This window comes from Nematolebias whitei, chromosome 19 (genome assembly GCF_014905685.2).
Source record: "Nematolebias whitei isolate Nwh7 chromosome 19, NemWhi1, whole genome shotgun sequence".
NCBI lineage: Eukaryota > Metazoa > Chordata > Actinopteri > Cyprinodontiformes > Rivulidae > Nematolebias > Nematolebias whitei.
The window spans coordinates 29,337,424-29,365,208 of NC_056516.1; the positions used below are offsets into that span (position 1 = coordinate 29,337,424).

Sequence of the window (27,785 nt, forward strand, 5' to 3'; positions counted from 1 at the left end):
CTGACTTGATTGGCTGACTTTATAACAGCAAGCTAAAAGTGAGGGGGGGGGGGGGGGGGGGGGTCATAAATGATGGATACGGGCTGGGTTGGGTCGGACATTTTGGGCCTGAATGCAACTCTAAGCCAGTGATATTCTAGCAGCAGCTGTGCCATACAGATGTGCCAAATTGTTGTCTTTTGGTTTCGTTCCTGATGCTTTGAACCATTTTACACCATTCAGGGGATCAGTTTGAGTCTTTATTTTATCCAAGAGGACAGACCAGAAATACAAATGTTCAAACTGACAACTTGTACACAAACTTTTAGTCCTAGAAAAATCCTCTAAAATAAAGGAATGATTGAAACCCCCAACTGTTTTCAGTTATTTGCATCCATGATAGCGTATGTAAACATTAAACTACAATTGAAGAAAAAAACACCAACTACAGGTCCTTACTCATCCTGTGCCTCGTCCAAATCTTTCTTGTAGCATTCGAGTAGCTTCTGAAGATCTTCAAGATTCTTCTTTGTGATGCCTCCACCAAATCCTCCCATCTGTGCAACATATTTCCACAAAGCATGCATGAGAAACGAAGGAAAAGGAGCTCAAGGACGGTGATGAAAGACTACAATAAATGGCTACAGTTGACCTTGCAATTTTAATTTGAGCTCGGTAATGTGTTTAACGTTTAAAATAAAAACCTTGGCTTGGATTCTTTGAACTAGTTTCTGACAGTCAAGAAGTGACTTGGGAGAAAAAGCCCTGCCAGTGTGTTCAGAAACAGTCAAGAACAGAGACGTCCCGACACGTACAACTTCTCTGACAAGGAGAGCAGAGCCAGAGAAGCAGCAGCTCGTTCTTCGCCCACATCTTTCTAACCCTGTTCAAAAAAGACTCCCTCTCAGTGATAAGGAAGCATAAGCGCAGCCTGCCCCTAAAACCCCCTCTCATCCTCCCACACACTCATTACAGAGATGCACACGCACAAAGAAATAAAAAAAACAAAGCGAGGCTTGCAGATGTTTATGCTTCTCAGAGAGCTTCAGAGTTTTCTTATCAGAGATGGATTACAAAGAGATATTTCATACAAATTTGTTTCACTTTCTTCTTGGGCCCTGAAGGAGTTTGCAGATAATCTCATTTTGGGACATTTCAGTCACTCTGGGAGAAGAGATAATTAACAGAAGAGGACGATAAGAGGGAATAAGGAAATGCTCTTTTGAGCACTTTGTATAAACTGCATCAGCTGTTCTCTCATGTGTTTTACCCAAATAATACAAACCGGATTCCAAAAAAGTTGGGACACTAAACAAATTGTGAATAAAAACTGAATGCAATGATGTTGAGGTGCCAACATCTAATATTTTATTCAGAATAGAACAAAAATCACAGATCCAAAGTTTAAACTGAGAGAATGTATCATTTTAAGGGAAAAATCTGTTGTTTCCAAATTTCATGGCGTCAACAAATCCCAAAAAGTTGGGACAAGTCCATTTTTACCACTGTGTGACATCTCCCCTTCTTCTTACAACACTCAACAGACGTCTGGGGACAGAGGAGACCAGTTTCTCAAGTTTAGAAATAGGAATGCTCTCCCATTCATGTCTAATACAGGCCTCTAACTGTTCAATCGTCTTGGGCCTTCTTTGTCGCACCTTCCTCTTTATGATGCGCCAAATGTTCTCTATAGGTGAAAGATCTGGACTGCAGGCTGGCCATTTCAGTACCCGGATCCTTCTCCTACGTAGCCATGATGTTGTGATTGCTGCAGAATGTGGTCTGGCATTATCGTGTTGAAAAATGCAGGGTCTTCCCTGAAAGAGATGACGTCTAGATGGGAGCATATGTTGTTCTAGAACCTGATCATAGTTCTCTGCATTAATGGTGCCTTTCCAGACATGTAAGCTGCCCATGCCACAAGCGCTCATGCAACCCCATACCATCAGTGATGCAGGCTTCTGAACGGAGCGTTGATAACAACTTGGGCTATCCTTGTCCTCTCCAGTCCGGATGACATGGCGTCCCAGTGTTCCATAAAGAACTTCAAATCGTGACTCATCTGACCACAGAACAGTCTTCCATTTTGCCACACTCCATTTTAAATGACCCCTGGCCCAGTGCAAACGTCTGAGCTTGTGGAGCTTGCTTAGAAATGGCTTCCTCTTTGCACTGTAGAGTTTCGGCTGGCAACAGTGGATGGCACGGTGGATTGTGTTCACTGACAATGCTTTCTGGAAGTACTCCTGAGCCCATTCTGTTATTTCCTTGACAGTGGCATTCCTGTTTGAGGTGCAGTGACGTTTAAGGGCCCGGAGATCACGAGCATCCAGTAGAGTTTTACGGCCTTGACCCTTACACACAGCGATTGTTCCAGATTCTCTGAATCTTTTGATGAGAACTTAAAAGTCTTTGCTATTTTACGCTGGGTAACACCATTCTGGTATTGCTGCACTATCTTTCTGCGCAACAATGGTGGAATTGGTGATCCTCTTACCATCTTGGCTTCTGAGAGACACTGACACTCTGAGAAGCTCTTTTTATACCCAATCATGTTGTCAATTGACCTAATTAGTGTTAATTGGTCTTCCAGCTGTTCATTATATGCTCAATTTCCTTTTTCCAGCCACCTTTTGCTACTTGTCCCAACTTTTTGGGGATTTGTTGACACTGTGAAATTTAGAATCAACATATTTTTCCTTTAAAATGTTACATTTACTCAGATTAAACTTTTGATCCGTCACCTGTTATATTACAAATAAAATATTGACATTTGCCATCTCCACATCATTGCATTCAGTTTTTATTCACAATTTGTTTAGTGTCCCAACTTTTTTGGAATCCGGTTTGTACAAGAGAGAGTGATAAGAGTTGAATAAAGTTTAGCATTTAATGCTAATCTGGTATCTTTATTATGCAGTACTTTAGTATTGGAGCAAAACTGGGCGAAGCAGAAGCCCTCACCTCCACACTGAGTTGACCAGGTGTTTGGGTTATGCTCTGGATCTATTGAAAATATAAAGTTGTTCTAAGATTTTCATCTTGATACTCCTCATCTACGGGTCATGAGGGATAACTTAAATAGTTCAGGTCTTCTGAAGTGAGGTTCTATGAGAGGAGCACTTAATATCCTACCTGTTGTAGATAACCGTTAAATGACTGCAATAAGGAGAAATAAGAGTTTCATTTTGACTTGACTGACAAGCGAAGGGCCAGTCTGTTCAGGGCCAAGACCAAAGGGGATTATTTTACTAAATTAAGCAGGAACAGCTAGGAACTTTTTCATACGGGAGTTGTTTTGAGATGGCAGTAATCCTCTTTGGTCTGAGCCCAGCTCGGACTATGCGTTAGCTCGTCAGTCTGTTCAGAATTAAACTATTTCACCAAATTGGGGCCATTCAAAAAGCTATTTACAACAAAATATAGTAATTAGTAATGACTTCTCTACAGTACCCCAATTCAAAAGATGCAAAGTTTAGCTTTAATGGTTTGATGAGCAAAAATGATAAGAATTATAAGCTATAATTCTGAGAAATCTGAATATATTCACCTAGTAGACTGATGATTCTGGACCTGTTTGTTCTTTCTACACCACATCTATTACTGAGATCTAAATTAAGAACTAAAGAATGATGTTACATCCAAGTACAGAATCAATACCAAAGACTTAACTAAGTAACTTCATATTGTTATTTCTTTTTTAAGCAATATTTTAGATTATATTAATCCAATTAGTCAAGATGTGTTAAATAACAAAGGATCTGGGAAGATTATAGCTTTACTTCTTCATGCAAACTGTAAAAAAAGACCAGATTTATAATGTGATGAGTGTTATTATTATTTAAGTTTAGTTTCTCTCCATTGGCTCCCTGTTAAATTCAGAATAGAATTAAAAATCTTTACTTCTAACATACAAAGCTCTCAACAACCTAGCTCCATCTTATATTACAGATCTTATTGTTCCATATTTTCCTAACGGAGCACTTTGCTCTCAGACTGCAGGCTTATTTAAATAGATAACTTTTACTAATTGGCGTTTATAATTTATGCAAATGTTTCTGTTCAGTGCTCTGAGATGAATTCTGTTATGACTTGGTGCTTTATAAATAACCTGAATTGAATGGAAGTTTACTTTTAAGCTCAATCATCAGGTGCCCACTGGCAAAAAAAAAAGTGCCAAGAAAGTCCAATTTAATTTAGTTACCCTGTACATTCATTTATTTTTTATACCAGTACTTTAACCAGTAGCGTATCCAATGGATCTAAATTAGCTGAACTTTGCATCAAACGTTAGAAGATGGAAAATGCTTTCTCCTATTTTGCAACATAAATAAAAATTACATTTTTATGCTTGGTTGACCAGTTGGCTGTATGCCCTACACAAACAACTATCGTGGACTCAGATTACCCAGCACACCAGTATCTGATTCTCAGTGAAACTAGGACACAAACAGGCGTAACTCCACCTTTGACATACATCAGATCACAGCACTACAGTGAATCAGTCAAAATGTTAAGAAGCCTTCACATATAAATGAATATGTTTTAACATAATAAACTGTGAAACCCACAAAGACATTTTTTTCTTTATATTCATATAGAAAATGATCACATATCCCCTAAAGAGAGTCCACAGATGAGCTCTTTCAACACCCACTCACATGACAGCTCTGGTTTAATGTCACGTTTTCATGCAAACAAAAAAATATGTTTTGGTATACAAGGTTTAACTGCAGAGACAAAAACATCCTTCATGTGGTTGATACCCTCCATTTTTATTATTATTTATTTACTATTGCTTCTGAAAAGCTTACAATGAGCACCAAATCTATTAAAAGTGGATCATATGACAAACAAAAAGGGTTTTGTACTACAGGACCCCCTAGAAGAGGATCTATCCCATTCGTGCAAGCCAACCCCAGCTGGTGCAGGGTTCCACTCCAACTTAATTATTGATGGCTCTCGGTGACTGGGCTCTCATCACACACACCGCTTTCTTCTGCAGGTGCGTCGTTGCCAAGAGACAAGACGAGCAAACGATTCACAATGATCCACGTCCATACACAGACGTATAACAAGGTATTCGTAAACAAGTGCACGCAATACTGAGGGTGTAAGCACACAATGGAAGGAGTTCTGTATGCAGATCTGTGCAAACAGATGCTAATTTTTTTTAGTGTTTTTATGTATGTGTTCTCATAAATGTAGCATTTTAAATTGGCACAAAGGACAAAAAGTGACAGGAGTAGTCAGCATGTTCTTTAGATTTCTCATTTTTCAGCCTGTGTAAGGAGAACCCTTGGAGACAAAGTGAATGAAACAGAAACTTCTTACGCTCACATAACCAGGCAGGCTGCCAACCATCTGTTGGCTTCTTTGCAAGAACTGCTCTAATGAGACACAACCCCTAGCATGCTAACTTTGCATAACCACAGCTAGCTAACGTTAAATTTACTGGTTTTAGTTGGAAGAAACAAACGTTACAAATGCCTGATTGCTTCCTTTGGAGAGTTAAATGAAATAACCAATTCTTGGATTTGTGTGATAGCATCGTGACAGCAGCTAGTTAGCTCATGTAGTCAGAGGAAAATAGTTAACGTAGTGCTTCCAGAAATGAGCAAACTAGTGGTGTCTGTGTACACTATGTCTACAAACAGTGATAAAATGTATTTTCAGATGCCAGCATCTTGGTTTTTCTACTTTTAAACAGAAGCTGTTAAATCCATCAATATTTACTAAAGAAATAAAGGGAGTTAATTGTAGTAGCTAGCTGGGGAGTGGTGGTGCAGAGGTTGGAGAAAGTGGGCCTGTGATCGGAAGGTCGCTGGCTCAACTCCCTGGACCGCCAACATCAAAACGTGGGTGGGAAAGGTGAAACGCCAACATCTGCCTCCACCCTCATTTGCCTTACTCTGGGCCCTCAAGCAAGGCCATTAACCCCCACCATCTGCTCCCCCAGGCGCCCTAGATAGCAGCTCTCTGCTCCACACAGGTAGCTCAGTGGTCTGTGGTTGCATCAGGAAGAGCATCCGGTGTAAAAAAAAAAAAAAAAAGTCAAGTCATACAAGTTAATTTGCTGTGGCGACACCTGAAGAAGGGAGCAGCCAAAAGAAAAAAAAAAGTTGTAGCTAGCTAGCTAAATCCACTCCTAAGCTTATCTCGAGGCAAATGGGAATTTTTCTTTTTCATATTTTATTTTTTGAGAATGATAATAATGTCTATTTTTAAATTTAGTTTGTGGCAAGTAATTTAAAAAATAGTTTTGACTAGCAACCTTTGAGTACCTACATGAATATACTATAACTAGTTTGACAGACGTACCTGACAGACCATGAAAGTGACTTTTTGTACGACATGCACAATGTTTAATTGTACCATCAGAAATAAAGACAATAGTCTACAACCTTCACTGTGTTACCACGTTATCTTGTTTTTTATGGCCTGTTTTTCAGAATCAGGGAAAGTACAGGTACTTGCTGTACTTATTCAAAAAGACTTGCAGCTCTTTCACAACATATTGCTCGACACTAATGGAGTTGCAACGTGGAAGCGCAAGACCCCTTTTAAACATTTTTCTTGGATTGTCATCCATAAAACCCCGGACAGATGTGAAAGGTGACCAACAGAAGTGATTGTTGCAAAAACATGAACATTATGAAAGATGGATATGCAAAGCCCACTTTGCAAAACCAAATACTTGACTTATGTGGTATGGAAGCAAATAAATGTACATCTTGATCATACCTTTATCTTGTTGGTTGTCTCATAGACACGGCTAACTTTTTTTTGAAGGGCTCCTTCATTCTCACTGGTGCTGATGAAGAGACGTCAGAAAGGATTTTCAGTTAAAAGCGATTTTATTTTAAACAACATGCACGTACTTTTACTAACCCATCTTTGAGGATGTTGTAAATGGCCTGCTTGATTTGAGCCTCTTCCCCATTAATGACCTCCGTACTCTGGCTTGAACTCCTTGAAAGTGTTTCCTTCAAAGAGAGAATAAGCAACGTTTAAAACGAATAAAACAAATCAGTACCTGTAAGGTGTTTAATAGTTTCCAGTGGCTGATACGTACAGGCTTTTTTGCAATAGCTGGAGGGTTGGCCTTAGAAACAAACTTCTCTGGTGACTTGAAACTTGCCTCAGGGGTGTTTAGTGCCGTCACCTTGGCAGCAGAGGCAGGACTCTGTCCCAGGCTACCACCTCCTGGAGCAGATGATATCAGTAAACTGGAGGAGGCAGTTAAAGGAGCAGCATAGGGGTTTGGGGTGGGAGATGTTGGTGAGGGAAGGGTAACTTCAGGCTCTGCATCTTTTCGTGCATCAAGACTTCTGGATCTCGTGCGCTCATCAAACCTCAGCCGCTGCCTTGCTCCAGAGCGGCCTCTGGACTGTGGGGCACTTCCTGGGGTGCTGCTGTTGAACTTACTGATGAGTTTGTTGATTGGAGCCAGGGACTTGGTGTCAATAACTGGGGCAGGCTCACTGTTGGTTAGTGCTGGAGGAGGAGGATCTGGGAAGGGTTGTGGAGGAGGATCTGTGCTTGATCTCTTCTCACTGTACCTCCCTAAAGAGTTTGTGAAACCAGAAGCAGTTCGATTAAACCCTTTAGGTCCTGCCGTGTTTAATTTGACAGGTTTCAGTCCAGCTATGTTATACTCATCCTCAGTCTTATCTCCTTTGGTCTCATTGTCGCTGAACATTGCTGTGAATTTGGGTTCAGATTTTGGCCTCTCCACCAGTCGTTCCCTCCCAGTGCTACCTTCCTCTTCTCCTTGTGTTCCTGCTTGGCCATCCCCCGGAGGTCGTCTAAGAGGGCTCCCAAAAATTTCCCCAATCTCATCCTCTGTGGATGGGGAAACAGGGGAGCGTGAGGAATTTACAACTGGGCTGAAGGACTTTGTAAATTCTGCAGGCTCTTTTTTAAGTTTGGGGACACTGTTGTAGGATGAAGGTGGTCCTAAGGTGGGGGTGGGAGGGGCATTGGGATTAGTCAATTGAACTCCATAGGAGTCACCTTTTTGTCCATCTTTCAGAACCACATAAGGCTGCCCAGAGATCCCCTGAACCCGCACGGCCACGCCATATTTGCTGGAAGAAGGGCTTGTGCCGTTGGCGACTCTGGCTTTTTCCGTGTAACCTCCACCCGTGTCATGGAGGTCGTTGATGAAGCGGATCTGCACACCATAATCCACTTGGGACTTCCTGTCAGCGGAGGGAGTGCTCATGTTCACTTGTGGTTTCTGTGCGGGACAAAAAGGAAAGCAGAAAAAAAATGGAAATAAGGTGACCCAGGAAAAAAACATTCAATAGACAAACATGGAAACCAGCAGCTATTTCAGATCCTTTTATTTCTCTATTTTCTGTTCAAATCTGACGTTTTGTTCAGTCACGATGACTCGAATAAAGTAGCAAAGTAATGGTTTGTCTTGATGAACCTGTCATCTGCTCTTGCGGCCCTACAGGTAAAATTCCTTACCAACCAGAATGTCTTGTATTCTTGTCATACCAAACATGCCATTGGGACACGAAGAGCGTTTTTGTAGACTGAAGCTAACTTTTGTAAAGGGTGGGGACAGAAAGACGGGAAAACGCAGTAAGAAAGATTGCACGAGACAAATTAACATACAAAAACAAAAACAATGGAACAAAATTTGAATTTTTGTGTACTCACACAGCAAAAAAAAAAAATGTCAATAGCATAAAGCAGCATGTAAATGTGTTGTGACTATTGGAAAACAGACTTGTTGCTCAGATGTGAAGGCGTTTCTTCTGTCAAAATATATAAACGTTTCCAAAATTTATAATTAGTGTTTACACCCCTAACATTCATGATTAATTTCAAACTTTACCAGCAGATCGACTTAAAGTCATGACTCAGACAGTGAGAGAAAATGTGTGACATCTCTGGAGAGCTTTTCTAAAACCTGAGATAACAGTCACTACCGTTATCTCAGTGTGGGCTTAAATATTAAAAATTTATAAAAGACTGTCTTACAGAATCAGGACATGCAGTTTCAGACTTTTACCAGCTAAAGAGATGCAGTTTATTGAGTCAGGAAATACAGAATCACATACTTTGGGATACACAAATCTATGTTTGATGTTTAAAATGTATAGATCTTCAAATGACAAAGATGCATAATTAAATCTGATGTGGCTTCCTGAAGGTCTTTAATTGTTTGTTTTTGTTTTGTTTGTTTTTCACTAATTTCAGTCCAGGGCTGTATTGTTTTCAGATGAATGTTTTCGTTTGTTTTTTAGGCTACTTAACTGACTGAAAGCAATCAAGTATAAAATAATCTAATTTTATGGAATGTACTACTGACCGACAATGCACAATTCAGCAAAGAAACTATTTAAAATATATATTTAGGCACTTTAATACCAGCAGTTTGTCACAGACACAACTTGTGCCAATTTCTTCATTTGAGTCAGTAAAACAACAAAAGCACATTTTGACTTGTCAATAGGCCTGTCACGATAACAAATTTTGCTGGGCGATTAATTGTCTCAGAAATTATTGTGATAAATTATAATATTCTTTGAAATTTGACAATAATTAGTAATTGTCAAATTAAAGAAGTAATGTTCAACTTGTTTTGTGTGTAGTACCTTTTCCCGACCACTGGATGGCAGTATAAGACTGTCTGAACCAAAGGATGGATAGTGAGGGAGCAAGCAGCATGACTTTTTAAGAAAAATGGGAGGGAGGCTCCATGACGTGACATGGGCTGTCTCTCTTCAGTTCTCAAAATGGCGGATGCTCGGTGTGGTTTGAGCTCTTTAGCATAGCCTTTTTCACACAAAGCTTTTAATTTAAAAAATAAATAAATCAGGAAACAAGTTCTCAGCTTCTTTTTGAAGAGAAAAACTTTTTACACAAAGGCACAGATTTCAACCGTGAATTTTGGAGCTTCAGCCTGTTAGCTTAGCTTCGCAGCTTAGCTGCTTTCAACGATCCAAAAACATGATTTTGGTCGGTTAAAACAGGCTTTAAAGAGAAAAGAGAAAGGGAGGAGTCAGTGAAGACACTGGAGTTTAGCTTTTTGTCATCCAGTGTCTTCAGAAAGACACGAAGAAACGATAAATGAAAATAAGGTTGATAGTTTTCATTTATCATGCGATTGATTTGTTTATCACGACAGGCCTACTTGTCAAATAACATTTTTGCACGAGCACAATGGTTTGGAAGAAGCTTTTAGTTGAAAACTTGGGAGGCAGTCGATTAACTGAGGAATGAAAAATCTCTCAGGTCTTTGATATTTTTCCCCCCATTTCTTAAAACCCCCCAAAAAACACGACTTCCAGACACTGTTCCACTCCACCTCCACTTCATATTTGCTGTTGCAGTCGGGTACAAGGAATGGGGGGAAAAAATGAATGAAAATGCAGTCAGCCTGAGAACAGCCTTCAGAAGGTCTGGAGAACTATTTTACCAGATTACACGAAAGTCTGGCTCACTGACAGAACGGAAGTGGTTTATTACGCAGTACTGCGTTTATGTATCCCAAATGAAAACTTTACCAACCTCATGTCTGGGACGGCCGAGCTTATGCAGAAGTAAGCTCTTAACTTGGCTGAGCAACGAATACAGATTATCACTAAGCTCTGGGTTTACAGATATTTTCCAATTACCGCCTCTACAGTATAATCGACACATATCCAACTTATACGTTTTATAATGGACCTGCGAAACTCCCCATATTGTCCAAGTTCTGTGGAGCATTAAACACCATGGGCTAGGTCAGGCCTGGGACGCCCGTCTTCCTGCTGTTACGAGTCTTTAGAGCCGAACCAACCAGCCGTGGGCTGTTTAGTCTGAGCTGGGCAGGCACATACCCTCACCAACTCAAGCATGAAATGCAAGAATGTGCACATTACACACCTGCAGTGCATTCATTTGGTTGAATTTGACCTAATAAGCATCAATATCTCAGGGACAGTTGCTGCCTTCACAAGATTATAGATGCTTTAGTCGTGCAGTAATTTGAATTCCCTCCTTTCTACAAACAGCCTATTTGTCCACGCCTTCAGCAGTAAGAGCTGTGACTCTGACAGGGATTAAAGTGTAACCGTTTGCTTAACGAGGACTAGTTATAGTGTAACACGCAGACCCTTTAATGACAACAAGGTTGGAGAAGAGAATCAAAGTCATACTTGGTTTTTAACCAACAACATTCTTAGGATTCCAGACGGTCTTTGTCAGCATCACGCGTGGTTTGCATTTGTATAAAAACAGATTAAGAGGAAACTGCGAAAAAATAAGTCCAACATCCACTGGAGAGTTTACACGTGTGGAAAACTGTCCACACTGGCAGGAATTAAATAAGTAAGGAGGCTAAATCATGGAGAAAAACAAGCAGGACTGTCCTAACAAAACAACAACAACTAGAGAAATTGCATTTCCTGTGAAAATGCAATACTTGAAAAACAGCTGAAATTAGCTACAAAATGCTAAAATGGATGAACAAACCTAACTTAGCACAAGAAAGTAGAAAGAACATATATTTGTTGAATTAGGTTTAAATAAGCAGAAATGCACAAAAAAATTAGGAAATTAGCTCAAAAAGCTGATAGTTTTTTTTTTTTTTAAATAGCTGAAAGTAGCTGAAAAAAAAAGTTAAACTACTAGAAGGAAGATTCAGGAGCTGAAATGAGCTCCAAGAATGTGTTGAAAAAGCTAAATTTAGCTTCAAAATGCTAAATATAAAAGTTAAATAGTTAATATTTTTATATAATTATAGTTAAATATTCTGAAATAGCAGAAAAAGCTGAAACTAGCAGAAATAAGCTGAAAGGAGCATAACAAGCTGAAATTAGTGGAAAGAAGTTAATTAGACTGAAAGTAGCAGAAATTATCATGAAAAACTTGAATTTATCTAAAAACAGTTTAAATTACCTAAAAATGGTTATAAAAAAAAAAAGTAGCTGAAAAGGTAGAACAAGCTTAAATTAGCAGAAGAAAGCAGAAAAAACATGCTTGTCCAAATGGGCTGAAAGAAGCAGAAATGGACGCTAAAAATGGATATCTGGGGAAAAAAACTGAAATTGTGGGGAAAGAAATGGCTGAAAAGTAGATAAAAAAGCATAAAGAAGCTTAAATTACAAGGAAGTGGATAGAGCACATTTTTGCTGAAATAGGCTGAAAAAAAGTTGAAATGAGTACAAAAAATGTGGAAATGGCTGAAAAGACTTAAATTAGTATAAAAACAGCTAAACGGTAGTTGAAATAGTATAAAACGCTTAAAACTGGCAGAACTAAGAAGAAAGAATCATAATGAGCTAAAATTAACAAAAAGAAGTTAGAAGAAGCTCAAAAATGTTGTACCGGTATTTGGCTGAAAGAATATGAATAGAGCACAAAACGGCTGAAAAAAAAACAGCTGAAATTAGTTGAATTTTTTATTTTTTTTTAAATTTGCACAAGGAAGCTGAAAGAAGCTGAACCAGAACAAAACGTGAAAGGAGCAGTAAAAGGTTGTAAACAGATCTAAAGATTTGAAGGATGTAAAATGAGCTCAGTTCATTTTCTCTGAGAATAATGGCAGAAAAGGCTAAACATTTCAAAAAGCTAAAGTTGCACCACTACCAAAAGTCAGAGTCGGATTGTCATGAAAGAGCTGCTCGTTTTAATCTACGATTTGTTGAAATGGCACAAAAATTGTGGAACGAGAATCGATACGAAATACGTACTGAAGAAAAATGGATCACAATAGTGGGAATGCTTCATAAACGTTCACACAATAAAAAAAACATTTAGGTTTGGAAGCACCAATCAGAGTCTGGCGTAAAAAGATAAAAAGTCTGTTTAATTTTTTACTTTTCTCTGCATGATGTGTGCACGGCTACTGATCCAAGTCAAACTCCAACATGTTCCTTGGGTAAATACAGATTTTAAACATTGACCCGGTTGTTATTCGGACTAGTGGCTGTGAGCACGGCTCGGCGACAACGCGTTTGACTTTCACGCCGTTTCTCTCACTCGTTACAAGGACGGGCTGAGTCAACAGAGACTGGAATGTCGCAGGACTGGCCAATCAGCCGTCCCTCGTCGCCGTCCTCAACCAACAAGCTCGACTCAGTTACAGCACCAATAAAAGAAGTATTCACCCCCATGGATGGATTTGTTGCTCTCACAAATTCAGTCACGGTCAATACAAATTAACATGCTTCACCATTACAACTTAAATATTAAAGTGAAATCAAATTTCTACTGAGTAACACCAATTAAATATGTAATTTAGAATAAATGACTGCATAATCCATTTTTTAAAAAGTGCAGTATAAATCAGAAGATGCATATAAAATGATTTCCAAAGTTTTAAACATATTCTGTTAAAGCCGTCATCAAGAAACAAGAAATATGGAACATGTGTAAATCTACTGAGCATGCCGTCCTCACAAACTGAGCAAGGTGAATATATAGTGAGGCTACCATGACACGTGTGGCCACTCTGGAAGAGTTACGAGCTTCAACAGGTGAGATGGGAGAGACTGAGCATACAGCAACTGTTGCCAGAGTTCTTCACCGGGCTGAGCTTTAAGGGAGAGAGGCAAAGAGAAAGTCACTGTTGAAGGAAACTCAACTAGTTTGTCTGGATTATCTTTAAACAATGCAGATGGTGCCTTGTTTGATCAGTGGTTTGGTGTTTTATGCACTTTTAATGGTAACAGGAAAATAAATGTAAGCACATGCCTATCCCTGCAGCCTTTCACGCTGAAGTTTTAGACTAACTCATGTTGAAAAAAAATAACATTACGCACCTCATGCCATATTGCATGATCCGTTAGTGCTTGGAGTACGTGTTGTGAATGACTCTCAGCTACTACCACGTCAAATTTTAGCTCATGTCTGTAAAAGTGGAGTCAAATCCATGTCTTGTTGTGTTTGCTTGGGTCGCTTTGCTGTGGCAGCCATGTTGAACTGAGCTGACTCCAAAAGTTAATCAGTCGTAGATGTTCAGTAAATAGTTAAATAGCATTTAACAACCATATTAAAAACCTATTTTTAAAAAGTTATTTATGCAACTGTATTTTCATTCATTCATTCAACCTTTATTTAGACAGATTAATCCCATTCAGCCTCGAGGACTCCTTTATAAGAGACCTGCTTTCAACAAAGAGTGATGACAACAGTGGATAACGACAACAATAGACAATCATAAAAGAGGCATACAGATTTTATTTTTTTATTTTTTTACAAATTAAAATAAGATGGCAAAAAAAGTAGCAAAAACAGCTAGATTATAAGGCTAATGTAGAAAACTAAAAACGGGAACACATCTGCATTGGATTTTGCCAGGAGTCCAACAGATGTTTAGAGAGGTCAAGGTCGAGAGCTTCAGATCTTTTTGCAAGATACTCCAGAGAACAGGAGCGGTGTAGGAGAAGGTTCAGTCCGCACGGAGGGAACACTGCAGGTAATAATGTCCTGAGAGCGCACGCTGTAGCTGCACTCACGCAGAGACATAAACAACCTATAAACTTTACTAGAGAAAACAAATTTTCTTACTAAATTAATGCATACCAGTTTAACCAAATCACATAATTTATTAGTTTGCTCAATTTAAAAAAAAAATAAAATAGCACCAAACTTGTAATAGCCTTTATGGTGCATGTTAAAACTAAAGGCAACAAAATTAGATCTACATGTAAAAATGTCTAATTCGTTTAGATTTGCAAAGTCAGCCAGTGAAGCAGTAGAAATAAGCAGAAACTTGATATCCAAAACAATAAATGAGGCTATTTGGCTTTTCTGATCCTGCTTTCTCCAAACATATTTAATTACCAAGCTGTATTTAATTATATTCTTGAGTTTTTTTTAAATGGTCACGTGAAGTTAACATAATTTACCCGAGTCAAAACAACTGGACTGAGTTTAGTCAACAAGTCAGTTTTTGTGGCGCAGGCTGTGCGTAACCACAACAAAACGGGTGGACCTGGGAGTTTTTATCCAAGATATCGCCTGAAGTAAATAATTAAAACGTGACAGTAAGGTGTTGAGGAAAGGCTCGTGCAGCACCTGTGTGCCCCTGACTTAATTGCGTCACACCCACCTATCCGGTCAGTCGGTATCGGTGCGCGTCGAAACCGCGCACTTGTTTACAGCAGGCGACATTTAACCCACCTGCCTCACACACACCTGCCACATCAACCCCCCGCATCCTCTTTACTCAGCGCGCAGATCCGATTATGAAGTGCAGCGCACAGACGGAGCGACGACGCTGCGTTTAAACCTTTAAAGCGGCCATTAAAAGGTCCCACTACAAAGCCACAGGTGTCCATCACCGCCTGTCCAAATACTGAGAAACGTCCCCTCAGCTAACCGGCGCATCTCCGCTCACTTTACTGTAAGTAGCCTTACCGTGATAAACGTTTTCCTGCACGTGCCAAATTCAGTTCCTCTCAGTTGTTTCGGTCCTCAGGAGAGAAGAAACTCCGGACATGTTGAGAGGATGAGGACATGATATCCAGTGAACTGAGGGGAGCAGGAGAAATTCCCCCTCCACCAGTGGAACCTGTTGCCAACGCGTCGGACAGGCGTCGTCCCGCCTTAGAGGCGACGTCGCTCGTGCGTCCTCCGGAGTGGGCGGGGCTTGAATAACCACCTCAGCTGTGTAACTAGGAGGGAAATGACACATTTTGCATGGCGGTGTTATCTATTTTTCAGGTTTATAACTCGAACCAAAGCAGGTGGAGAAACGGTGGTAACATGATCAAGTTTAGATTAGGAGGTAAATTAAAAATACAGTAAAACAATAGAAGCTTTTCTTTCATTTGACTATTAGGATGCAGCATCAGCCTCATTTCTTAAAATCAGATTTAGTTTGCTTTCTGACTAAACTATGTTTGTTTATTACCTATAAATTGATTATTACTGAAGAGGATTAAGGCCACAGTAAAAAGTTATTTTTTTTCCCCAGAATTCTGAGATTCTGCTATTAAATCAGGATTTTTGGAGAAGTCAATATTGAATAATTCAGAGATTAAATGCATTACTCCGACCTACCTAAATCTCAGAAATTACTTTTTCCAGAATTCTAACTTTAAAAGTGGAGAAAAAAAAAATCAGAATTCTGAAATCTAACAATTTGACATGTTTTCCTGAAATTAATTTCAGAATAAAAAAATAAAGTCTGAATTTCTTACTTCGATTGCAAAATGACGTTTGCCCAGAGCAATTTCCTGAGATTAAATTTAGAATTCCAACTTTTTTTTTTAGATTTAAAGTGACTTTAATCTCAGAATTCTGATTTAATCTCTGTATTCTGCAGAAAGAAAAGCTTTGCAGAGGGTGAAGGCTGCACAGAACACCGTTGGGAGTCAACCTCCCCATCACAAACATCTACAACTCCAGATGCAGGAAGAGGGCCACCTGCATCATGAAGGACCCCACTCACCCAGCACACACTTTTTGCCCCGCTCCCCTCAGGAAGGAGGTTGAGGAGCATTAAGTGCAGAACCACTAGACTGAGGAACAGCTTCTACCCTGAGGCTGTTAGACTCATGAATATCCAACCAGGATTATCACTGTGGGGGAAAAAAATCATTGCAGTACCACTTGATTGTTGACGTGCTGCTGACTATCCATGCTGCCGATTTATCTCATGTCGCAGTATTCATTCGTACGTCTGCTCACAGACTCATGTTCATGCTGCTGTTGTTCAGCGTATTGTTTTTGTACTATTAAGCGTTTAGTGAATTTCTTTATTCTTATCTTAGATCTTATTACTGTTTTTCTTTTACAATTTATAATTTTGTTGGATGTAACTGGGACCTGTGTACACAATTTCGTTCCACCACATGTACCACGAGATGCGAATGACAGTAAAGAACCTTGACCTTTAGAATTCTGAAATTATGAGATCAGAAACGTGACTTTATTCCTGACTTTGTCAGGATTTTGAGGGGGAACAAAAGCTGGAACTCTACTTAATTTAGTTTTATGTAAATATGAAAACTAGTTTGTTACACTCTGATATTAAAAAACTGAAATTGTTGACATTTGTATTTTTACATTTTAGTGCAACAGCAAAGGTGTTTGATCAAATTTTAAAAAGAATTTGTGAAAAATAGTAAGTACTTCACTCTGAAACATGTTTGCATCCCAGTAAAGAATTTGAATAATTACAAATTTATTCATTTGTGACTTACTGAATCTAATTTTTTGCTAATGGCCAATAATTTATTTACTGAAATTTTTATTAAATTACAATTTTCAATAATCTATCCTGAAACATGACCTTTGATTAAAACATCTATTTTTTAGACTTCCCTGTGGGCTATTGAAAATTAAAGACTCAAATATTGCAATATTTATAAATAAATAAATAAAAAAACTGTAGAATTTGTTTTCTAATAAAAGTATCAAAAATCTCTGCATGAAATGTATACGTTTTCAAATTGGACAAAACCTTTGATTTATTAAACCAAAAGGCTGCCAATTAAAAAATATAGCTTGAATTTGTATTATGAGAAAGAAATGTGAACCATTGGGTTTTTTCAACCCTCGTTTTAATACAACAATTAGCAAACAAATAAAAATATATATATACTGTGATAAAAACAGACTTGGACAAGAGAACAATAAAAACTGTATTTACTTCAGTTTAGTACCTTTTCCTCTCTCTACCTGGTTGGGACTCACTGGTTCCACCAGGAGGCACCAGAGCAGAGAAGAACACAGCACAAATACCAGTACGAAACAGAACGACTGAGCGTGAAAAGAAAGGCAACTCGGACATTGAAAAAAAAAGAAAAAATAAGAACAAAAGAGGAAGAATAGTTAAAAACACCTTATACCGCAAGAGAAATGTAAAAATAAAAAATTCCCCTCTAATCTTTAGTTTTTTGGTCCACTTCCAGGTCTCCTGCTGTGCAGAAACTTGGAAGTAAACGTCAGATCAGTTACTGCATCGGGTCACATGCACATCCCTCCACTTTTAAAAAATTTTTTAAAGGACTATGCACATCTGATATGATGTCACTACTTGCCAACACCATCCTAAAGCACTGTTTTTACAATTCATGTTTACTGCAGATTTAAAAAAAAAAAAAAAAAAAAAAAAATGTTCGGCTCAAATGTATCAAAACCAAAACACCATGTAAACAACCAAGACACATAAATTCAACTCATCTTTTTGTTCACTGGTTAACTCTGCGATGTGTTCACACGTGAGATCATTTAGACAAATGTTTTGTCCTTCAATATTTACAACGTTTCGTTTTTCTTTTTGGTGGTGAGATTGTGACGTGTAGATGGAATCTCCACCTCGTACTCCTTTGGACTGAGCAGAGCTGGACACAAAATGAGACGATAATTAGAGTTAAAGCGCGTGGAGGTGCACAAATCTCACGATACACCTAATACTGATAGTTTTATACTGCAATCAATTGATGAGTTTTCCATTTTTTTTTTCTCGCTTGCTTGCAGTAAAAGGCCAACAACGTGATAGGGCAGTGGTGGATCGAAGCATTTTGGTATAAATTAGGGATGCACGATATTATCAGCATGGTATCAGCCAATAATAGCGATAAAGTTAAATATCGGACATTCCATCAAAATAACATTGATATATATATATATATGTATATATGTATATGTGTGTGTGTGTGTGTGTGCACCGTTGAGTTTAGATTTGTGAAAATTTACAAATATTTCCACTATTCGAGTGTTGTCATTGTGTTAGAAAGAATAAATATCATGAATAAATTTGACATTAAACATAATCCAAGTTGAAGTGTGCCATCTGCATTTGGTAGCAGGCCAACTTGACAAAGACCATGCAGAATAATGTATTTTAATTCTACAGCAGAGAAAGCTATGTAGTCTCTGTAAGTAGGACTAGGAAAAAAAAAATATTGGTATTGGTTATCGACAAAATAAGTTTTAACATATCGGCATATTGGCCAAAAATCCAATATCGTGCATCCCTAGTATAAAAAAAAAAAAAGGCTGTGAATCGATAACAATTTCATATATTTTAGCTTTCTTTTTTCCCTTTAAAGTAATTTTTTTAAATCTCTTATCAGTTAAAAAGTTGAGTTTTAAGGTTTCCCCACTTTGTATGAATTTATGTTGGTAATAGTGTAATTTAAGCGTGTGGTGAGTCAATAAGTCAGTGCGGGAGCTTCTGTGCCAGTCAGTCACAAACTGAGGTAGTGTGTTGGTGTCAGTGCTTTGCTGGTTGGCAGGCAGATATCTGGAGGACTGTGTCGATAACATTCATCATAATTTGACTCCAATGGGGGAGAAGGGGGACAACAATAATTTGCCTAGACTCACCCAAAGTGCTATGTAATAAGCATGAAAGTTGATGAGTGTTGCTTTGTGTAGTGAACAAGTAAAAGGCTGGCCAAGACGAGGTTGGGCAAGAAGCCGACGTGGCACACGCAGGTCGTTCACCTCCTTTCTGCTCCGTCTCTTCCACTCCTCAGCTCTCATTAGCTGCCACCAGCTGGCCTAGTCCCTGGCGCACAAACACAGCCTGAATGTCCTTGTTCTTGATGCAGAAGTCGCATGCCCAGACGGCAGCGCTCTCTCGAGTCAGCAGTCCATAGGCTGGTTCTGTAAGGCCCGTACAGTCACGATGGAACCAGCGTTGGCAGGAGGCTTCGCAAAGGATGGCGTCCTGGTCGTCGTGCACTTCTGCCATACACAGCCCGCAAGGGAAGACCATCCCAGGACCGCCGAGTTTTCCAGGACCAGAACCAGGGCCAGTTGTGGGGGCGGCGGGGCCCGGCGGCAGGGGAGACTGAGTGTTCGGTGTCGAGGTGGAGTTAGACGGGGGGTTGGGGTTGCTGCCGGGAGTGTTGCCTCCGTTGTTGTTGGTTATGTTGTTCTGACATGAGTTGGAGGCGTTCGACAGGGGACCGGCAGAACCGGGAGTGTTGTTCTGTTGGTTGTAAGAGGTCGAGCCGGGAGCAGAGTTTGGAGGAGTTGATTGTTGCTGCTGCTGGTTAGAACTGTTAGAGTTGGGGGTGTTTGCATTGCTGGGGGGCTGCAGCTGACTGGACTGTGGATGCTGGGGTTGACCCGATCCATTCAGAGGACCGGTAGGAGAAGCGTTGGGGTTAGGCTGTGGTGGTGCTGATGGAGGCTGACCTGGTGTATTGGTGCTGGGTGGCTGAACATCAATATGGCCAGGGAAGCCTCCCCCTTGTTGTGGTGGCCCTGAGTTAGGAGGGGGGCCAGGTGTATTGTTGTTATTGGGAGGACCATTGGGATTTAGATTAAGCTGCTGCTGCTGTTGTGGAGGTCCAGGTGGCCCCCCTCCTCCTCCAAAACCCTTTCCATCCTCATTACCTGGCCCTGGTGGACTCGGGCCAGGGTAGGGGCCATCTTGTGAGGGAGGGAACTGTCCTTGAGGAGGCATACCTGGCATACCTCCTCCAACCATATTGCCACCAGGCCCACCACCCATTCCACCCATCATGTTCATCCCAGGACCCATGCCTCCTCCCATGGGAGGCAAGGGCCCTCGTGGGCCTCCGCCCCCAGGTAATGGAGGGCTATTGAATGGGTGCCCACCCTGTCCGTGCTGCTGCTGTGGAGGCATGCCAAAACGAGGGTGAGGTGGCCCTCCTCCTCCAGGACCTCCCATAACCCCTGAAGACAACATGGAATTGAAACCTGGTCCAGGATGCATGGGTGGACTAAAGTTTGGTGGTATATTAAACTGAGAGGGGCCACCAGGAGGGAATCCACCTCCTCCACTACCACCCCCACTACCGCCACCACCTCCTCCTCCTCCAAAGCCAGGCATTCCTCCAAAGCCTAGCTGGTGGTGGGGTCCAGCATTAGATGAAGGGCCAAAGGGGGGCCTGCGCCCTGGTTGACCACCTCCTGGTCCTCCTGGGCTTCCCATGAAGGTCATGCCAGCACCCATTCTTCCTCCACCTCCATACCCACCTCCTCCACCGGCACCTGGACTGGGGATAAAGGGAGCACCGCCTGGTCCACCTGCACCAGTTGGTCTGGATGGAGGCCCAAAGTCATCGTCAAACGGGTTGGACGCGACCAGATGGTCCACCATAGGAGTAGGAGGCGGTGCAAACTCAGTGAGGTGAGAGAACCCCGCCGCCTAAAGCAAAACAAATTACCAAGTTTATTTTTGCAGCTTTTACAAGATATTGAAAACACCTAAATTTACCATTTTAGCTTTTAGTTCATTGAGAGTTTTCCCAAGTTTCTTACCTGAGTTGTGGATTTCCGTGCCTTCTTCTTCTCCGGGCTCTTCATCTGGGAAGCTGAAATAGTAAAACATAGAGAAAAGGGGTGGAAAGAGGTAAACATGATTATTGCTTCCATCTTTCATATTATACGTCCACCATCAATCAGAAGCATCAAGTTTGGATCGGCCAATACCCCTTAGTGACAGAGTGAAGCAGCTTTAGACCTAGGGCCTCTTTTTTCCAAGTCCAACAGTTGTGATGGATTCAATGATGGGACATAGACTGGCATGAGAACAAAATGCTGAACACCCAGGTGTTATCATCACCAACGTTATGAAGCCTTGAATCGCAAATGACCCAGGCAGACCGAATGACCCAGGCAAGGGGGGAGTGAGGCCGCAAACAGAGGCAAAAGAGGTAAGGTCATGAGGGAGACAGGAGAAGACTAAGACATGAGAACGAGGAAACGGAGTTGAAGATACACTGATAGCAAGATAGACATGAACCCCGTTCACAGATTCACTCTGTGAGAAACAGCCACCATCGGAGACAGTCGTGAAGTTCACATATGGGGAGGCAAAAAGGGGATTGCTAACAGCACCAGTGCAGCCCATTGCAGCGCAGTAATGGATGATTCCGATCGGATTGGGAGATGGGTGAAATTAATTCCTACCTTTTCGCTTTCCTTGTCCCGCCAGTAGTCTCCCCGATTCGGCAGCCATTAGCTACTATGGCTGTCGGTGAAGTGGCAAATCACCGTTCATATGCAAGAAAAAAAAAAGTTAAAAATGACGACGTCTTGAAGGCTATATGCCAACAGGTTGAATCTGCCTTCAGGTCATGTCTACAGTGGTCCTGAGGTGCAAAACACAACACTGGACAAAATGCAACAAACAAAAACAGGCAAAAAAGAAAACAACAGCAAGCAGAAAACTAAAAGTTCAGGGACTAAATATAAATATATATATTTTTAACCAGCTTTGTGTTGATGCGTTATGCAAAATTGTTTTGTGAGCATGGATATTTTCTGTTTTATTGTTGTTTTCTAATTAAACTATTAATGTTGAGTTTTCGCCCTTGAATTTCTGCAACATATGCATTTTGTGAAATTGTTGCACTTCGTCCAGTATTGTTATTTTGCACCTCAGGACCACCGTACTTGTGAGTATTACTAAAGCTGTAATTGTAGCACTTGCTACCATTTGAAGAAAATTAAGTTAGCCGGTACGATAATAACACAGGCCCAGGTCTTCTGCAAACTCTGCTAGAGTTGCAAATATTTTGCCACGATGTCTGTCACGCTGGGATTTGGTCACCAAAGACACGTAAGAGAAACTGAGCAGGCTAACTTTATGGAGCACAAGTTTTTCTTGATGCAAGACAGTTTTTAATTGATGAGTAAACTGGTTGCTTACTACTTTTCCTCACCGTCTAAACAAGCATGTTACAAGAATCTATGGTAAGCTAATTTCATATAACAAAGGTGGTCTTTCAAAGCAAATATTCTTCATAGCCAAGAACATGTCAGCTATAATTAATGCAAATTATTCTATTCACAATCAACTTTTCAGATTATTCCAATGTCATTTGTGCATGAAAGCTGACATTACTTTTCTTATCCATGAGTTTTTTTTTCCTATCCAAAATAAACATTACAGATATCTAAAGATTTACTATGTGAAATTCACACACCAGAGATCTACAATCTCATTTTCATCAGTTAGAATTTTAAATTTAATGTCTCAAATGGAAAATACTTTATCTTCAATATTGCTTTGAAAACTGTGCAATTTAGTCAGTAATGGTGTCTATATGGGTATCCAGAATGTATATTATGACTAAAATATAATTTCCTACACTATTACCTGTAATATGACCCACAATTAATATTTTCACAATAGTTTAAAATAATCTTCTGGATTAAGAACTTGATGGGATGCCATTTAAATACAAAACAGGTCAAATAAAATTCATGACATTCATAACAATTACACTAGATTTTTGAAAAGTGATGACCTCCTGAAAGAACTTCTATTTCAAATGTCCACAAAGTTAATTTTAGTAAGAATTTATTTACACATATTCATCTGTTATGCTTCTAAACAGACACTTGGAACTTTGGAGGAATTTTTAAGTAACCTAAATTTAGTTTGTCTTAATTTATTTCACTTGTCAAGCGCTTGGCACATTCTTCGTAGTACTTATATTATTTTTGAAAACTTTCATTTTAATTAAGTCTAGCGAGAATTTGACTTGGGAGGAAAAATAGTACTGATATCTAGAAGTAATTTTAAATAGGAGTGTACTTTGATTACATGTTACAAGGGTCTGTCACAGACCACACCATTCTTCTCTAATCATTCACAGATGTTAGGATAAAATCTGTGTAGCGCAAACTGGTCAGTACATTTGCTCACCAACTAGCCACGTTACTCAATGTAGCTAACCAGTTAGCGTTTAAATTTCAATAAGCAGACGCAAAACTGGCACATGAGTCGAGTCTGTTATTTGCGTTTCTACAGTCACATGTGTAAACGTTTTGCTAACTAAACACATCACACCATTTATGACACAAGACAATCGATTAAGATGCAAGAGCTGCTGTGTACAATGCTAACATTAGCCTGCTAGCTACAGATAGCTAGCCATCTTTGCAGTCTGTCGTGGATGCAAACTGTACCCTTTCTTTCTCCGTTGCTTGCTCTGCTGTCCTGTAAATTCAAACTCTCTGGTGTGTCATTGCCAGAAAACCAGTCCTCAAACGGTGTATGCTTGTTGATCCATCATTCAACTATAATTCATTCAAAAACGCAAATTTTGCCATAATTATCATGGCCTTCTTTCGCTACCGGACAAAGAGGGATAAGCAGGAGCGTTGCGCATCATGGAAGGTTCCATCTCAACTACAAAATGGGGGTGTTTATTGGTAACGCTAATCATTTTAGCATTAGTTTGGGGGTAACTCATATAAAATAAATATGTATTGTAAACTATATAAAATAAAATATACATATATTTAATAAATATATCTCAAGTAGTAAATGTGTCTTATTTTTTAAAACCTACAGTAACAAATATCACCCCTTGGAGTGCTGCATGTTAAGCAGCACTGAACCAACTATTGCTCAACGCTCCCTGTACTATTTAATAATAAACTGTAGTGAACTCCAAGTAATGTGCCATTTCAACATCTTGTCAAGAGTTATAATAAGGCTTAACATGAAATTAATAGGCTTAATTTAAACTATCATATAAGGTTTTAAAATTTGTTGGCGAAAAAGACTGAATAATAAAGTGATGCAGTGCAAACAGGGGCGGAACCAGAGAGAGATGACCGGGTGGCAAGCATACTAAAGTGGCAAGTGCCAGCCCTGGCAGTTGATTGGCTACCCCAAGTGCCACCCCCAGACACGTGGGGTGGGGATGCATGTGGCAATGAAAGAAGGGCAATTAGGGTGAAAAAAAAAAAAAAATCTGAAACAACGGGTTGAGTCTGGTGTAAGAAAGCCTAGCAGAGTGTCTGCAGAAAAAAACAACTTATCTTTACCATTAAATTAATATAAGCCATAATTATGTGTAAACCAGCCAGAAGGGAGCACAAACCAGTGTATCTCTTGTGCCGGTTGTCAAGCCCGTGGAAGTGGTGAGGGTTGTGTCAGGAAGGGCATCCAACATAAAACAATGTAACCAAAACTAATATGCAAGTTCATCAAAGCGACACCATACCAGATCGGTCGAGGCCCAGGTTAACAACGACCACCGGTGTTGTTGACAAACAGGGTGCCAGTGAATTGTGCTGCTGTTAGTTAAAGACCCTGGGAAGGGAAACGTGTCAGGAGACAGAGGGAGAAAAGGACAGTCAAGAATGTAGGACTGAGGGTGGCAACTCTAAATGTGGGGACAATGACTGGCAAAGGTAGAGAGCTGGCTGACATGATGCAGAGAAGGAAGGTAGATGTTTTATGTGTCCAAGAGACCAAGTGGAAAGGCAGCAAGGCTTGTAGCACTGGAGAAGGGTTTAAACTGTTTTATCATGGTGTGGATAGAAAGAGAAATGGAATACAGTTGGTTCTGAAGGAGGAGTTTGCAAAGAATTTAGCATTGGCGGAAAGAGTGTCAGATTGGTTGATGTGTCTGAAGGTAGAAGTAGATGGTCTAATGCTAAATATTGTCAGTGATTGTGTGCCATGTTGGATGTGACATAGAGGAGAAAGATACATTTTGGAAGGATCTGGATGAAGTGATGGAGATTATTCCCAGGGAGGAGAGAGTGGTGACTGGAGCAGACATGAATGGACACGTTGGTGAAGGAAACAGAGGGGATGAGGAAGTGATGGGTAGGTTTGGTGTCAAGGAAAGAAACCAGGAAGGATGGATGGTGGTGGATTTTGCCAAGAGGATGGAAATGACTGTAGTCTAGAGTCAGAGAGATTTATTTGTCATACACACCACACGTGATACATGAGGTGGGACAAAATTATGTACATAGGGTCCCAGTTACATCCAACAAAAATACAAATTATAAAGAAAAACATTAGTAAGATCCGTGTCATTAACTAAGAATATACTACATTCACTAAACTAAGACTACACTAAGCGCTAATGGTACACAAACAATGCGCCAAAACAACAGCAGCACGGACATGAGTCTGTGTGAGCAGATGGGGACTAATGAACACAGTAACATGAAATAATCAGCAGCATGAGTCCGCATCATGGATAAGCAGTACATATCAACAACCAAGTGGCATTACAGAAATTTTCACAGTTGGTTGTTTTTTTTTCCACAGTGATTTTTCAGTTTTTTCACAGTAATTTCCACAGTGATTTTTCCTGGTTAGAGATTTATGAGTCTAACAGCCTCAGGGTGGAAGCTGTTGCCTGATGGTTCTGCACTTAAAGCTCCTCAGCCTTCTGCCTGAGGGGAGCAGGGCAAAAAATGTGTGTGCTGGGTGAGTGGGGTCCTTCATGATGCAGGTGGCCCTCTTCCTGCATCTAGAGGTGTAGATGTCTGTAATGGTGGAGAGGCTGACTTCAACAGACTTCATCACTCTCTGCAAAGCTTTTCTTTCTGCAGCTGTGCAGCTGCCACACCACACGTTGATGTTGGAGCACAGGATGCTCTCCACTGCACACCTGGAGAAGGAGGTCAGGAATGAACTTCCCAGACCAGCTCGTCTCAGCCGCTTGAGGAAGTACATTCTCTGATGAGCTTTCTTGATCAGACTGGTGGTGTTGTTGCTCCAGCTGAGGTTGTCATTTAGGTGCACACCCAAGTACTTGTAGCTGGAGACCACTTCCACCACAGATCCTCCTATGTTTAGGGGAGGAGTAGACTTAACACTTATTTCCAAAAGAGGGAAAAATATAGTGACCTATAAGAAAGGGAGAGGAAGTGTACAGGTAGACTACATTTTGTTTAGAAGAGGAAAAGCAAGCATTATAGCTTTAATCCAGCCTTTTGCTATTTTTCACTTTAAGATGGCCTTTAACTTTATCTTTAAATTAATGAAAGTTTCACTACTTTTAAACAGTGTTCTACTTTTAGCATACCTTTTGCTTGTTTTAATTAGCATTGTGCAACTTTGCCCTTGAGCTCGCCTCTTTGCTCCCTTTCATTAGCATTTTGCTTCTTTTAGGTTTTAGCTACTGTTTTGCTTCTTTTAGCTTTAACAACTCAGTGTTAGCATCTTTAGAAAAAATCAGTAAAGTCATTAAGTGCATTCTCAAAAAAATTGCAAGTTCTCTAGTTCTTCATGAAACCAGTTAGTCTACATCTGCTTTCGTTAGGCTAAAATAAAGTTGGGCACATATGAGAAAAGATCCTAGGCACCCACAGACTCGAGTGTACGTCAGTCCGCGGAGATCCGTGCGTACCGGATTACTCGAAGCGGGCGGACGCCCGCAGGGCATGTCCGTGCAAAGCTCAATTTTTACGACCGCGTACGCGTACTCGGTGTCACACAATAAACTGCCCGGCGACAGATTGTTTTGTAGGAGACACCAATGTATTAAATTCCCCTTCTTCATCCCTGATCTGGCCTTTTCTTTCTTTATTTTTTTGACAAGAGGCAAGCGATCTCTTCCTCCTTGTCTGTTGTCTCCATGACTGAAATTGTGAGAAATGAAGGAATGATCGAGATAATTAATTACTTACTCTGCTCAACCTGTTTTGTATTTGTAATTATTTTTTCTATCCTAACATGTGTTTTTTGTCTTTCAGGTACACCTGGACCTACCATTCTGTGTTCGTTTGTCTCTCTTTTCTGTCCTCTCAAACCAGCCGGTCAAAGCAGATGGCCGCTTGTCCTGAGCCTGGTTCTGCTGGAGGTTTCTTCCTGTTGAAAGGGAGTTTTTCCTTTCCACTGTTGTCGTGCTTGCTCAGTATGGGAGACTGCAACAAAGCGAACATTCAACATGTCTGCTGGCTTCCTTAGATACAGAACTTTACTAATTGGCTTTTCTATGTGTGTGAATGTTCACTTTGTTGTGATTTGGCACTATATAAATCATCTGAATTGAATTGCATTAAAACTGTCATGTTTATTCTCACATGTATATTTTATAAGCTACACAGACCAACAGCATTCTGAGCAACATCTTGCATTATATTTTTTCATTTCATTTTTT

The 27,785-nt window shown here is 40.2% G+C and overlaps 2 protein-coding genes across 5 annotated transcripts in view; both read right to left on the reverse strand.

The window, feature by feature from the left end:
- cgnb (cingulin b) overlaps window positions 1-15,451 on the reverse strand; it is a 34,083-nt gene extending 18,632 nt beyond the window's left edge. For 2 of the 3 annotated variants that reach the window (XM_037693313.1, XM_037693315.1), the window contains exons 1-5: window positions 15,346-15,451; window positions 7,055-8,221; window positions 6,871-6,965; window positions 6,724-6,793; window positions 439-536 (exon numbers count right to left, since the gene is read on the reverse strand). In XM_037693313.1, the coding sequence (XP_037549241.1) occupies window positions 439-536; window positions 6,724-6,793; window positions 6,871-6,965; window positions 7,055-8,206 (1,415 nt within the window). In that variant the 5' untranslated portion in view covers window positions 8,207-8,221; window positions 15,346-15,451. Of the gene's footprint in view, window positions 1-438; window positions 537-6,723; window positions 6,794-6,870; window positions 6,966-7,054; window positions 8,224-15,345 lie in introns of those variants that run through there. The other variant, XM_037693314.1, reaches the window with a different exon arrangement.
- A 3,474-nt stretch (window positions 15,452-18,925) lies between these two features.
- On the reverse strand, window positions 18,926-24,023 carry pygo2 (pygopus homolog 2 (Drosophila)). 2 transcript variants are annotated; one of them, XM_037693701.1, is made up of 4 exons: window positions 23,836-24,023; window positions 21,829-21,889; window positions 21,178-21,230; window positions 18,926-21,064 (listed from the first exon to the last, which is right to left on the reverse strand). In XM_037693701.1, exons 2-4 carry the CDS (start codon window positions 21,875-21,877, stop codon window positions 19,415-19,417), a joined length of 1,752 nt encoding a protein of 583 aa, XP_037549629.1. In that variant the 5' UTR covers window positions 21,878-21,889; window positions 23,836-24,023; the 3' UTR covers window positions 18,926-19,414. The 2 variants fall into 2 exon arrangements, with proteins under 2 accessions (XP_037549629.1, XP_037549630.1); XM_037693702.1 differs by lacking the exon at window positions 21,829-21,889.
- Window positions 24,024-27,785: the final 3,762 nt, after the last annotated feature.